General features: G+C 43.4%; 1 protein-coding gene across 1 annotated transcript in view; it reads right to left on the bottom strand.

The window, feature by feature from the left end:
• PHF2 (PHD finger protein 2) overlaps nt 1–14776 on the bottom strand; it is a 762463-nt gene that overhangs the window by 174021 nt on the left and 573666 nt on the right. The window contains exon 18 of the mRNA XM_068253616.1: nt 7486–7769. Coding sequence (XP_068109717.1) covers nt 7486–7769 — 284 coding nt within the window. The remainder of the gene's footprint in view (nt 1–7485; nt 7770–14776) is intronic.

The raw sequence follows: 14776 nt of genomic DNA, 5'->3' as shown, positions 1-14776 counted from the left end.
TGATAAGATTAATTCGGCCCGGTACTGAGAGGGGGAGTTTTGACCAAACTCTAAATTTGGTTTTAACTAAGTCTAACAGTGGGTACAGATTCCTAGAGAGAACATTTGTCGTTTTTTTTGTGATAATTAATCCTAGATATTTGAATTCATCTGCAATAATCGCAGGGCAGCCCAAATTTGGAGAAAGGAGGGGGTCCCTCAAAAAGTTTGTCACAACTGACTTAGGCCAATTTATCAGTAGGCCCGAGTAAATCCCAAACCTACCGATAATTGACATTGCTCTGGGCATGGAGATCTCCGGAGTGTCCATAAAAAGGATCATGTTGTCTGCATAAAGACCAATACGTTCCTCCAACATACCTATCTTAATACCCCTGTAGCAAGTGTCAGCTCGAATGATAAGTGCCAGAGGTTCAATGGCCAGGGCGAACAGCATAGGGGACAAAGGGCATCCCTGACGCGTCCCCCTGGCCAATGAAAACGAGGGAGTAAGTGAACCATTGATTGCAAGATTTGCTGTAGGAGCCCTATAGATCATCCGCACCCAATTTATAAAGCTGTCCGGAAAGCCATACCTTCGCAGGCAACCGAATAAAAATGGCCATTCAATGGAATCGAATGCCTTTGCCGCATCTAATGCAGCAAAGGCCCAGTCTCTCGGACTATCATTCCCCAATTGGGCCATAACCTGTACACTTCTGAGATTGATGGATGTGGATCTGCCAGGCATAAAGCCAGTCTGGTCCTCGTTAAGGCCCGGTTCACACTTGCGGTGGCCCTCCGGAATCGCCGTGCCGGAGCCGCACCGCTTGCAGAACGGACGGAACGGACGCACGGCAAAGCAATGAAAGCCTATGCGTCCGTTCACATGCGTCCGTTCTGCCGAACCGGGCCGGATCCGGACTCCGGCCTCCGTTCCAACATGCGCTATTTTTTCATCCGGCTCCTCCGGCAGCCGTATCCGGGGCGGAGCCGGACTGCACCATCCGGCCAATACAAACCAATGGGAACCGGAGAGCGCACAACACACTGGCTGAGAAATCCGGATGTTCTACCCCACTTCCTATGGGGATTGTTGCGGCGATATTGGATGGGGACACATGGGCAAGCATTTTGGAGTGGAGCAGCACAGCTGGATCCGGATCCGGAGATGTTGGCAGCATGTCGCAGGTGGAGGTGAGTGCTAAACAGCAGAGGGCCTGATTCCACAGGTCCCCCTTCTGCTGACCTCCCAGACCCCCAACTTTTTTTTTGTTTTTAACGTTTTTTTGCCAAACGGATCCGGATCGCATCCTGATGGACACCTGATGCAACCTGACCGGATCCGGATCGGATCCGGATCAGAACCGTACGGTTCCGATCCGGATCCGGTCCGGATCCGGTCAGGTCATCCGGTCCGTTTGGCAAACAACCGCAAGTGTGAACCGGGCCTAACAATGGAGAGTATTACTTTTTTAAGACGATTGGCTAATACTTTAGTAAGCAACTTGTAGTCGGAGTTTAGTAGTGAAATAGGCCTGTATGATGCACAATCCAGAGGGTCCTTTCCTGGTTTTAGGATTAACACTATAGTAGCTTCGTCCATAGAAGAAGGGAGTCTGTCCTGTTTTAAACAGTATACTAACATTTCTTGTAATGTTGGTAATAGTGCGGAAGCATATTTCTTATAAACCTCAGCAGGAATGCCATCTGGCCCTGGAGATTTCTGATTTGGGACCTCTGACAGGGCTATTTCTATCTCTTCTAGCTTAAGAGGGGCAGCAAGTAGGTTAATATCGATTTGTGAGAGAGTGGAAAAATCAATTTCATCCAGGTATCCATCAATCTCAGACTCTGCAACAGTCAAGGAGGACTTATATAAGTCTCTATAATAGTTATAAAATCTGTCTTCTATCTGTTTTGGATCTGACATTTTGGTGCCATCTGCACTAGAAACATATAGGATATTTGATCTCCCATCATTTTGTCTGACCATGTGCGCAAGAAGACTACTAGATTGATTACCCATTTCAAAATAGAATTGTTTAGTGAAAAATAATTTCCGTTTGGATTTCTCAGCTAGGTGAAGACTAAGTAAGCGATGAGCTTGAAGCCAGCTCAACTTATTTTCCACCGTGGGATGTTTAGTAAAGAGCTCTTCACTTCTAATTGCCTGTTGAGATATTTGATCTTCTATTCTCTGAGAATCTTTTTTAATGTAAGAAATAGATGATTTAAGGCATCCTCTCAAGTATGCCTTCAGTGTTTCCCATAAAATGGTCTTTTCCACTGTCGAGGAGTTTGCAGCTAAGAAGACTTCAAGCTGGTCAGGAATCCTATCAGACCTACCAAATAGTGTGAGCCAGAAAGGATTAATCCTATGAGAGGATCTCCTAGGGGCCAATGCTACACCGAATTCACAGAACACTCGGGAGTGATCAGAGACACCTCTTGCCTTAAATTCTACTGTGTTTATGTAGGGGGCTATAGTGTCAGGGCCTAATATATGGTCTATCCAAGATAGAGAGTTATTGTGGGCTGCACAACAGCTATATGCTTTAAGAATAGGATTTCTCCATTTCCAGAGGTCTAGCCAACCAGCAGCCTCCAGAAATAGTGCCAATGTAGTATTTGAGTGACCCAGATCTTTGGGGGGTAGTTTATCCAACATAGGGTCAAGTATCAGATTAAGGTCTCCCACACACATGATCAGGGTACTGAGAAGCAAATTAAAGTGCTCGATTTAATATTGCTGCACCAGAACCAGGAGGATTATATATACATAGCAGAACAAATTCTTTCCCATTTATAGTTGCATAAAGAAAAATGTATCGGCCCTCCTGATCTATCACCACTCTATGGGGTTCCCACCTCAGTGAACGGTGCACCAATATAGAAACACCCCTAGAGTGTGAGGAGTGACAGGAGTGTCGAGACCACTGTACCCAAGATTTATCTAAACGTTTAGAAGTTTATTTCACAAAATGTGTTTCTTGTAATATTATTATATGCGGACTATATTTCCTAATCTGTGATAGGACTAGCGATCAATTCCCTCACATTCCACGACAAAAGCTTAATATAGCCTCCCACAACAAAACATATTATAAATAGACAAAAGGATAATGCATTCTGAATAATGATTCACTATGCAGTAAAGGAGGGGGTGTCCCCTGGCATCAGGGATATGGAGCAGCTTGGTCACAGGTGGAATAACTAGAACAGCATAACATATCCTCAACATGAGGTATAAAATTAAACAGTCATGTCTCCAATCGCAGGTACCTGCAAGGAAAAAGATCAGGGGGAATTGCCTATAATAAGTTTTCATTCAGGAAATTGCAAAACGTAGCAAGGATTGAGTACTTATTACACCACCATTGTATGCGTATAATGAAGAGAAGGGTTATATGCAAGCAAGTTACATCTCCCGCTGCAACACCACTAACCCGGAGAAAAAGGTAAGTGTTCTAGCTCTAGTATATCTTAGGAGGGAGTCACTCTGAAGCAGATTCAGCCGAATCTCTACGAGCAGGAGATCTGCGTATATCTAGCCAGTCTGTGGCTTCCTTAGGAGTGGAGGAAAAACTGAACTTTTCTGTTATCAATGACTCTGAGGCGAGCAGGATAAGCCATAGAGTACTTAATGTCTTTTGCACAAAGTCGCTTTTTAACTTCAATAAAGGATGCTCTGGTTTTCTGTAGTTCCACAGAAAAATCAGGAAAAATACTGACTTTCGTGTTATCCACTATGATCTCTTGTTTTTGCCTGGCAAGCTGCAGGATTTTATCCGGGTCTTTACAGTTCAGTAAACGAGCTAGGAAGGGACGTGCTAGTGCACCAGGCGGAGGGGCTGTTGCCGGTACCCTATGTGCCCTTTCCACAGCGAATGCATTAGAAAAGTTCTCCCTCCCGAATTCCTTACATATCCATTCCTCCACAAATGCTGATGGGTCTTTACCTTCCACTCTCTCGGGTAAGCCAATCACTCTGATGTTGTTGCGGCGGGACCTATTCTCTAGGTCGTCCACCTTCTGTTGCCAGAAATCTACTTTCTTATTAAGGAGGTCATGCTTAGCTGGTAGTGGCTGCAAAGTGTCCTCTATAGCAGAGATCCTGCGCTCAGTTTCCGTAACTCTAGCGCGCATATTTTGTAAGTCCTGCCGGATAAGGCTCACATCCACTTTGACTTCCTCCAGGCGGCCCGAAAGCTCGGTTTTTAAGGCATAGATAGCTCCCATTACTTGATCAGCAACCTGTTTCAGGGTTAGTTCAGGAGATTCTTCCTCTAAATCAACAGACTGTGCGTCCCCAGCTTCGAACCCCGTCCCCAGATGCCACTCCGCCGCCATCTTGGGTGAGTCCTTAGGCTCTAGTTGCATCTGCGCGGCCTGCTCCAAGTCAGGTATTGCATGCTCTTGAACTTTCTTTCCCCGCTTATTGGGATCTCGAATCCTGTTACCCCCCATCTGCTTGTTCTTAAGTTTAGGTGGGAGAGAATTATCGGTAGTGAGGGGAGGATTCGGCACCTGTTCCGTGTCAGGAGCGTTCGCATGCTTCAGGCCGGCCTGGGCGCCATCTTGGGGATCCACGCGGGCGAATCCTTTCAGCTTTTCTGCGGCGGATTGCCGCGTAATTACAGCAGAGTTTCCTCCAGACATCTCCGGTCAGTACTGTGAGCAGCAGGGGACGAGAATCTCACCCGCAAACGGTCTGCAGGAGGCTATTTGGTGGTGATCACGGACGGAGCTCTCTTACATGCGTCCGCTCAGTTCAGCTTCAGGCCCCGCCCCCCGGTATTTTCCAATTTAGTATTGTAAAAACGATAAATAATAATATGAGCAAAACAGTTTATCTGTTTTTTAAGGCGATTCGTCCAGTTTTGTGCCCAATAGCTAATATTTAACATTAGAGTCATTGGCGGCACCCAATTTGTCTATTTCCCATATGTGCCCGAATTTGCTGCTTCTGTACAAACCTACAGTCCCTATGTAATTTGTTAACCAGGAACTACCTGTACTGTACTGTACCCAGTCCATACCCCAAACAAACATGGAGTATGGTGACAAGAGAAATTAAGTAAATCACAGTTATCAATTCCAGAACACAGTACTGACACAATCCATAAAAACATGTTCTAAATAAAATTCTTCTGGTTATTCTAGATTTTGCATTTTATTGAGGAAATTTGTCACCAAAGTAGATAATTCTTCTTTTATGTTTTATATTTGATATCACATTCAAAGAAATAAACAAGGGACAAGTCACCTAGCATCTTTGGTTTTAACTGAAAATAGCTGCATATGGACTCTACTTGGATATCTGACAAACAGAAGAAAAATGCACAGGGCTCCCTTTTTTACGTCTTTAAGATTCAAGCCATTAAAGCTTAAAGAGACACTGAAGCGAAAAAAAAATTATGATATCATGAATTGGTTGTGTAGTTTGGGTAATTACTAGAACATTGATAGCAAAAAAATATTCTCATATTTTTATTTTCAGTTTTACAGCTTTTTTAATAACATTGCATAATTATCTAATATGTGCAATTTACACATTACTCGGCATTCTAAATGTTTTTATAGAACAGGCAGTGAACTTTTGACCTGTCCTGAACTATTCTCTGCAAAAGAAAAACACAGTACAGCTGAGATAACCTAATCAGAAGTCAGAGCTCTCTACTACTTTCAAAGTCCTAGAACTCAATGGCTATTTGCATAGATAACAACTGGAGTTTCTTAACTCTTCCTGTACTGGAAACAAATGTTAGACTTATGTCTCTGCTCCTAATGTTTTATTCTTAGCTTTACTACACATACAAATTCTTATATCATAATTTTTTTTCTCGCTTCAGTGTCTCTTTAAGTTCTATTGAACAGTGACAAACACTGAAACTACAGTATTTGTTCTGAGAATCAGCTTTATAAAAGACCATCTATCTCTATTTTTAACTATGCAGCATGTCCCTTTTCTCTGCATTCAATAACTATTGACATTTCATAGAACCCCTTTACTTACAGTATTCACCATGCTGAAATTATGTCTCACTTCAAAAATATAGTATGTACAGAATTTAAAGGTTTATTGCCACCGCCCCCCCCCCCCCCCCCTGCTCAAATTTTCCTTTTTATTTCCATTTCAGGCAACAGTCTCATGTCTGCGCAGTAGAATATTGTACTATGTTAGCCATCAGTAAAAGCAAGAAGTTTTGAATCAGGATGATACCATTTATTGGCTAACTTACAGGCAAATAAAAGTAAGCTTTCAGCTTTTGGGTCTGACAAAGGCTCAATAGCCGAAAGCTTACTCTTATTTATCTGTAAGTTAGCCAATAAATGGTATCATTAATTCAAAACTTCTTGTTATGTCTGCGCAGGTGTCCCTGTGGTCTGCAACACAGTCTGCAACTGAACATGTTGGACTATTCCCACTAACTGCCATTAGATTCTGCACATCGGTAGGGTACTACTTCTACTTGCCTCTCCTTCACATTGCTAAGTATATGTATAAGATCACCCAAAACAACCACAAAAGATTATTTTGGTGGGAAAAAAAATCATGTCTGTATGAAAACACAACTACGTAGTAGGATTTGGATTGTTCAATGGATGAAATCAAGCATGTGCCTTGGCAATGTAATAATACATGTGGGGTACTACCATGCCTTTATTAGCAATAAGGGATTACTTTTGTCATCATGGGAAACATTTTCAACAAAAAAAACAACCTTTATAAAATTAGTGCAGGTGGAAAATTTTGAAAAATTCTCTTTATTATATGAAGGATACCTTTTTTTTTTATAAAGTACCATAATCAGATATCATGATCCTAGATTTTGAAAAACATACTGAAATAGTCTGATTTTTAACCTGGTCTGGTTATACCCCCATTATAGGCATCTGAAGGTTTCCAAATGAAAAGCCACTCTTAGGCTAATTTCACACCAGGACGTTGCGTTAGAGGGGGCGTTAAGGTCGCATAACGTCCCCCTAACGGAACGCCTGGTGGTGCTAGATCTGGACGTCAGAGTGAGCCGCGTTGTGCAGCTCACTCTGGCGTCAGTGATGCCGTGATGCGCACTCTTGTGCGCATGCGGCATCACGTGGTCCCGCCGGCCAATCGCCGCACAGAGCGGCTGCTCCAGGAAGTAAACACTGCACGTCATAACGTGCAGTGCATATTAATTAGCCATGTGCCTGGCCGCTCTCCGCTCCTCCCCAACATTACTGAGCATGTGCAAGCAGTCTAACGCGGCTCAGCCGCGTCCAAAGTACTGCATGCAGTACGTTGTCTTGTGACGCAGCGTTACAATGTAACGCAACGTCCACACTGTGAACAGCCCCATTGATTTTTCATTACTGTGCGGTGGGCTGCGTTACAGGCTGCTCTAACGTGCGCCTGTAACGTCCCACTGTGAAACCAGCCTTAAGGAACTAACCTGGATGTCTTAACACGGTATGTCTGGTTCACTTCAATTTCACAATAGATCTAATAGAGTGTCTTACCATAGTCAGAATCTTTAAAGCATGCTCCCAAATTATCCTGTTCTTCCTCGTAGTCATCCACAGAGATACTGTTCTTTGTGGTTTTCTTGCTGGTCCTTTTGCTTGAACATTTAGTGTTGTTGTTGCTGCTGATACTTGATTTTTTTGCATTTTGAGCTGATGTAGAATTGGTTTTAGACTGGTTCATGCTCCATGGTGGCTGTAGGCATGAGTCTGAAGGCAAGTTTGCCATTGACAACATGCCCTGTATTGCTTCTTGGGTGCTTGGAGATGCAGGTGGCTGACTGTCAAAAAACAAACATAAATAAATAACTGCAATTTAATAAACAACAAAAACACTTACTGTGAAACTGGCCCTAACACTACACATTTTAAAGGAGAAAACAGTAATGCAGGTAACCAAATGGCACTGAAGTACTTCCCATACTGAAAACCAGTTGAGAAAAACATTGACCAATCCTGCGAAAGTTGGTAAGACAAGTGTAAAGACACAGAAATAATCTGCATACAATTTCTGCTAAATAAAAATACAGTATTTGCATGTTCCTTTGCATACAACCAAAACTTTAAAGTAACCTTGATGTAAGGATTACCCGGTCTGCTTGTAATACCGCTGCATACAAGTGCAAAAGATTAGCTGCCACATAGGTGTGAATTAAGCTAAATATCTTGGAAATTAGGATAGAAGCATGGATTCATTTTGAATAATATTTTGAACTCAACTAGTAGTTGTTATTATTATTATATTGCATTTATGTAGCACTGGCATTTTCCTAAATGCTTTTCAGGGTGTCATGACACGAAGACAGGGTTCCTACCTATTAGAAATTGTGAGCATTTTGTGATTCTCTAAAAACATTAATTTTCCAAACATGTAATTGTTAGAATTTATGTATGATATGCTTGAATTCGTAGGCCTCAGTTACTTTACCTAACTAGGTTTAGTAAAAGGACTTGCTCGGCAGAGGGTCTCTTTAAGGCTCTTACAGCGAAAAAAAGACAGTTCTGATTTTCAGTAGAACATTGTCCTGGGTCTCACACAAGACCAGAGTACCTATCAGGCCGAGATGTATAGACCTCTAGGCTGCAGCGGGATAAACATGAGCCATTGTTATGGAAACATTCTCACAAATACATTAACCAATAGTTTTAGGTACATATTACCTAATTTCTGGGTAGTAGGAGAGGAAACGCCATTTTTGGCTTTTCCCATTTGAGCAGGCGCATATAGGGTCATCCATCACATGCTATTATCAGCCAATTGCATGAGATGGGAACTGGACCGTCCCTGCTCAGATTATGTCACATTTAACTCTTTAAAGGCTGGTATTAAAACAGCCAACGGGCTCCAGAGAGCCACTTCTCACTTCTGACTTTCTACTTTCCTTCTTACATTATCTGTATGCTGTATATATGCTAAGTGCAACATATAATAGATTATAAGAGAAAGCCTGGACTATCCACCAGGGATGGGCCAAGTCTGCATGGAACGCATAAGATTCTACAGACCGATTGCTTTGGTGAGGTAACATGTAACGAAGATATAAGATTGCTGCTGATCACATCTGTATATCGGCTTTCTGAATAAACTCCTGAACATTTGAAGACATCTAAGTAGTTCTATCTCCGGTGCTGTTGCTGTGATGAGTTATCACACTTTCTGTGATAGGGTGCCGAACAAAGGTGTAGTGTTGTTGCCCATAGCAGCCAACAAATATTTATTACAATTGGTGCCGTGAAACCCAGGGCTGTCTCTCAAAACAGACAGAAAAAGGTCCGGGGGCCAGAGATATCAGTCTATCAAGGACTTTCACAGCAAAAAGCTGAGAAGCCGCTGGAAGCTTATCAAGAAGAGATAAGTGAGTGTGGGGCTGCGAGAGGCCCAGAGCACGGAAGAAAGTTCAACAAATACCGCGGCGGATCTCTAGGCCGTCATATGAGAAAATTGTGACGTACACGCAATTAGAGCCAAAACTGGATCAAGGGGCATTCCAAGGCAGGCTGGGCAGATTGCCGTGAGGAAGGATCCACTGAGAGAGGAATATCTCAGCACCCCGGGGAGACGTCAGAAAAGAGATCCGTGAGAAAATCTGCCACAGCTGTATGAATTTTCAAGGAACGTCTGAATGAAGAGGCAAGTAGGGTTTATTTTGTTAACGAGAATAATCTGTATTGTATTTGTTGATATACAAGTTTTTTTTATAATGCATGCTGTGTGGTGTTGCACTGTTTTGTTTTTGTTTGTTTTTTGCTGTGAAGTCCTCACCCCCAACCGAGAGTATTTAGTGGATGGTGGTGGTGTGTGTGTGTGTGTGTGTGGGGGGGGGGGGGGTTGAGGGAGCACAGCAGGCCAACAGGGAGAAAGTGTGTGAATTTGCAGCTTATGCAGGGTAGAAATGTCTGTTTCTGTTCATATAGCTGTATGTGGTAATGTCAGTATGATTGCATAGGGCAGCGAATGAGCAGTGAGGATGGCAAATAAAGGCAGAGGTTTTTTTTTCTCTCTCTCTCTCTCTCTCTCTCTCTGTCTTCTGGCTATGGGTGAATGGTTTCAGTTTCAGTATCTGCTGTCGTTTCTTAAAAGGGATAGCCGGTTTTTTTTTACTGTCGGAGTGAGAAGGAGGGAGGGATGGATGGAAAGTTGCAGATGTGAGATTGTGTGATGCTGTTGGTGTTTTTGCTGTTGTTGTGAAACCATAGCAGTGGGTGTTTGAATATATTTGTGGTTCTATCCATGAGAACATTCGTTTTTTCTGAGTGGTTTGTTGGTTTTTTATTGTGTTTTTGGCACCTCCGCACAAAATGACATTTTGGTATGTCAGGGGGGGGGGGGGGGGTGAGAGAATAGCAGTAGGAGTTTGCTTGTGTTTTTTTTTTTTTGTTCGTCACAGAATTGGAGTTCTGTGTGAAGTTACATGATGGATGAGACAGGAGTACCTGTATCTGTCCGTGAGTTCATTCATTTTTCTTTGTTTTCAGCATGTATGCGTTAGATGCATGGTTTGTGTGTCTGAACCTTGCGTGGGATTGTGAGATGTTCTGCAGAGATGTTGATTGTGTCTCACAGACAGTGTGTCTGAGAACAGAGTAACTGTATGGGTAAATCACATTTTAAAAATGTCAATGTGTTTGCATGGTTTTTCTTTCCTGTATTTTTAGCAGATAGATGGCTGAAGTGTTGTGAGGAACCATTTTTTTCTGTAAAGGTTTGCATTAAGACCAATAGCAGGCAAGAGGTAGGTCTGTCTGGCATCTTTCAGTTTCCAATATGGTGACACAGCTCAGGGAAGGGTCATCCCAAAATTTGTGACGTGTGAAGCTCACATAGGTGGAGGGGGGTGCGGGAAGAGCCCACAATAAAAGGTACACCCTCAATGCCCAGAGAAGCTGGCAAACTAGCGTCATGTCAGCGAGGGAGGGCTCATGGGGGCCAGGGATCCACATCAGTGCTGTGCAAACGTTGCACATTGCACAGAGCAGCTGATCTGGAGATCCATAGAGATGACAAAGATACTCTACAGAGTATCTGATTCCAGATTATTTTCCCAAAGTCTGGTCATGGGGAATAAAGAATGCCAGAATATGTGAAACAAGCAGTGGCTATGAGTTACTGAAGTCATAGGAAGTGTCTTCAAGCAAGGTACATGGAGACACATAGATGTTAGATATTTCCCTGAGGATGATTTGCAAGCGCGAATAGGGGGGTATCTGGAGATGGTTACATAAGGGATTATTCATTTAAAGGAGTCATCAGGCAAAAAAAAAAAGTTTCACTTACCTGGGGCTTCTACCAGCCCCATGCAGCCATCCTGTGCCCTCGTAGTCACTTACTGCTGCTCTGGCCCCCCTCCGTCAGCTAGTTTAGTTTTTGCCGCCCTCCGCGTCGGCGGGCCACATTGTGTACATTTTTACGCATTCCCGCTGGTGCAGGAACATTAAAACATACATTTTTACGTGTACCACTCACACGTACATTTTTACGCGTTTAACCGCTAACGCGTAACAATGTATGTGTTAATGTTCTTGTACCAGCGGGAATGCGTAAAAATCTACGCAATGCGGCCCGCCGACCCGGAGGTTGGCAAAAACTAAACTAGCTGACGGAGGGAGACCAGAGCAGCAGTAAGTGACTAGGAGGGCACAGGATTGCTGCATGGGGCTGGTAGAAGCCCCAGGTAAGTGAAACTAATTTTTTTTTTTTTGCCTGATGACTCTTTTAAGTGATGCACCTTAAACAGCGGTGCAGCATGGGTTCCCAATAGAGATAAAGGTGGGGAACAGAACATAAGGGTTTACAGGAGGTGGAAAAAAAGGAGTTGACCAATCCAGGTGTCCGTCGTTGTGGCTGCAGAGCGGTAAACGTTTTTTTCAAATTTTGTCGTGGACAGGGCCAGAGATTGACAAAGAGGTCAATGCTGGGAAGTTTGTGTGTTTTTTCTCGTCCACTAGTCAAATATATCTTTTTCAGCTCCTACCAAGTTTAGCACAAAGAACAGAACTGAAAGCAGTTCAAGGGGCAATTAAAAAGATGCAAGGAATTGCCATTTACAGAGTCACAGTGTATCAGTAGAATGTTTGCCATAGGACTACCTACCTAGTGGGCATTCAGAGATTCTCATGCAGGCATATGATGCTGGCATGCGGAACCCTGAACCCTGTGAAAAACACACCTTCCTACAGGGAGGTAGCCATTTTTTGGGGGGCAGGTACAGAGGTAGTAGCATTGGTAAACATTGGTCAGAGGTTACAACAAACAGGACTTCTAGAAGAGCTGGTTACGATCAATGAGTTTCTAGGTAAGTAAACGAAAATGGGTAAGAGCATTGCAAGCTCAGCTGAAAAGCAGTCTGCAGGTAGCAGCAACAAGAGTGTGGCATCCATTCTCAGTACATACTGCAGCTGAGTATGTACAGGGGGGGGGGGGGGGGAGGTAAGAGCTTCTGAAGGTGCAGTCCGTGGGAGCATATTTTAAAAAAAGTAAGTACTTATGACATTGTACATAAGGTAGTGGAGAGGAGTTAAGCTTCATTCCACCAAAAGGGTAAACAAAGTTCAAGAGAGCTATAAAGAAACGAGATCAAGCATGGTAGATATTGATCAATCTAAGGTGTACAAAGTAATAGCCCGCAGGGCGAAACTCAAATCATTAATAAGAATTGATTTGTTTGTATTTCGGTTTCAGGAGTTTGACAATATGGAATCGAGAAAGCTGAGGTGCTTGCAACAGAGATGGAGATGTCAGTCGTATAAGCGAAAGTTTCCAGAGGCCAATCCTGGTTTGGAGAACAGCAAGATTTCCGAGATCAGAAAGAGACTAAAAAAAAAAACTGACTGAGCAAAGCATAATGCAAATTGCTAATGTTTTTCTTTCCCAAGGAGGTGCTCTCATAATGTAGAGTACCGTGCTGATGGTGATCCTAGGTTGCCATTTCGTCCTAGGAGACCGAGGACAGGACATTCTCATGGACAATAAGGGGTTAATGAGAACACAAGGCCCAAGCATGTTAATGTTTGGAGAAAAAGGTAACAATCCTTTTTCACTTCCCACTGATTGGCCCGAATGGACCGAACAGGGAAGGAGGAAAAGTTCACTAGTGCCAGGTGGAAACCAATTTCATGGCATAATGTTGGTGAAAGGTATGGAGGGTCAAGTGTGCTGGATGTGGGATGTGAACGGCAGCTTAAATCTGCTCTTAAATGTCACACTCCTGGAGCCAACGCACAGATTCAAAGTCTTGTTAAAAGGTGGAGTGTGTTGTGCAGGATCACCTTGTCTTGGTGCTCCGGAGTGGTATTCTTCTAGACTGGAATGGGCAGTAAACGTAAATGTCTTTTCTCCTCCAGGAGATAAGCAGGGAACCAAACCACAGCCTGGAGTGGCCAACAGATTATGTCCCTGAAACAACTATATATACACAAAGGCTGGAAAGCAGAAAGGATTCAGTTCTTGGAACAAGTCGTAAGAATCAAGATAGAGCCACATTTTCAGGTAACCAAGAGGGTGAGTATAATCAAATAGGTGCCACCACTCATCTGGTATATTGTGAAAAATATCTTTATTGGTACAAAAGTGCTGTAGTAAATAATGCTAAAACCACTTAAAAATTGAGCGCTCCCACACCACCAATCACACTGCGCCTCACATTCCCTCCTCACCACTCATACCAGGTACGGTACCAGGAGTCTCTTTGCAACTCTTGTGGGTGTAAGTGGGTAAAATGAATAAACCGCAGTGTTCTTGGTATGTCCTATTAGGCTATATCCTAATCAAGGGTACAGTCCGCATCAAACAAAGCTTCAGGCAGCAAAAAACAATGGCAATCTTCACCTGACATAGCAGGACTTACCTAATCAGAATCTTACCGCCCTCTTTAGTGAAGTATCTTTCCGCTGGTATGTCACACCAAACTCCCTTGTCCCATCCTAGTATTCCAGGTCCAGGGATTGTTTTCCAGAGTCCTAGGTGGTCCCTTTGCAAGGTACCTGTCGGTTTGCCAGGACGCCAGAGCGCTCCACACTGCTGCACGGGTGTCAGGCCCCGTCCACCTACGCGTTGCGCCCGCCTCTCACGAGCTTCAACTGGATGTGCGTGGCGGGGGCTTACTTCCTCCTTTATGCACTTCAAGCCAGGAACTCCCTTCCTCTAGTGCTGACATCACTTCCTGTCGTCAGTTCCAATGTGATGTTGCCAGTATGTTTGTAAAACACGTCTTCTACCGGCATTTTGACAGATGATGCTGCGACTTATAAATAACACTTGTATCGATATCAGCATGGCATACAGCATATACTAACTAGAAGGTAGAAGTTTTCATCCTTTTCTTCCTTATTTTAATTTACTGTGCAAGAAAATCCACATCTTTGTTCATCCTTCCTGCACAGCTTAAAATAGTTCAAAGCTCAACAACCAGCGATTCACATAGAAACTAGGAATGGGAACGGGGGAGCTTTCTCTACTTTAGGAATATGTTATTCTACATCTACAGAAATGGAGTATAGTCCAGGTCACTATTTAAACCGGCTGGTTCCAGGGCTTTTAAGGTATAGATCCACCTGCTTTCTTTTTGGAGGAGGGCTTTTTCCCTATCACCTCCTCTTCCTTTGTCAGGTAATCTATAAATTCCTCGACACTTAAGGCCATCAACCTTTCCCTGATGCACAGTCCCAAAATGTTCTGCCACAGTACTCCTGAACTCTCCATTTTGTTGCCTGCCACACCTTATATCACTAAGATGTTGTCCGATCCGTTTTTTCAGACGCTTTGTGGTCATACCCACATATATTTTGTTAC

Source organism: Hyperolius riggenbachi, chromosome 9 (assembly GCF_040937935.1).
Source record: "Hyperolius riggenbachi isolate aHypRig1 chromosome 9, aHypRig1.pri, whole genome shotgun sequence".
In the NCBI taxonomy this organism is placed as follows: domain Eukaryota; kingdom Metazoa; phylum Chordata; class Amphibia; order Anura; family Hyperoliidae; genus Hyperolius; species Hyperolius riggenbachi.
This window is presented reverse-complemented; position numbering and strand designations above follow the sequence as displayed.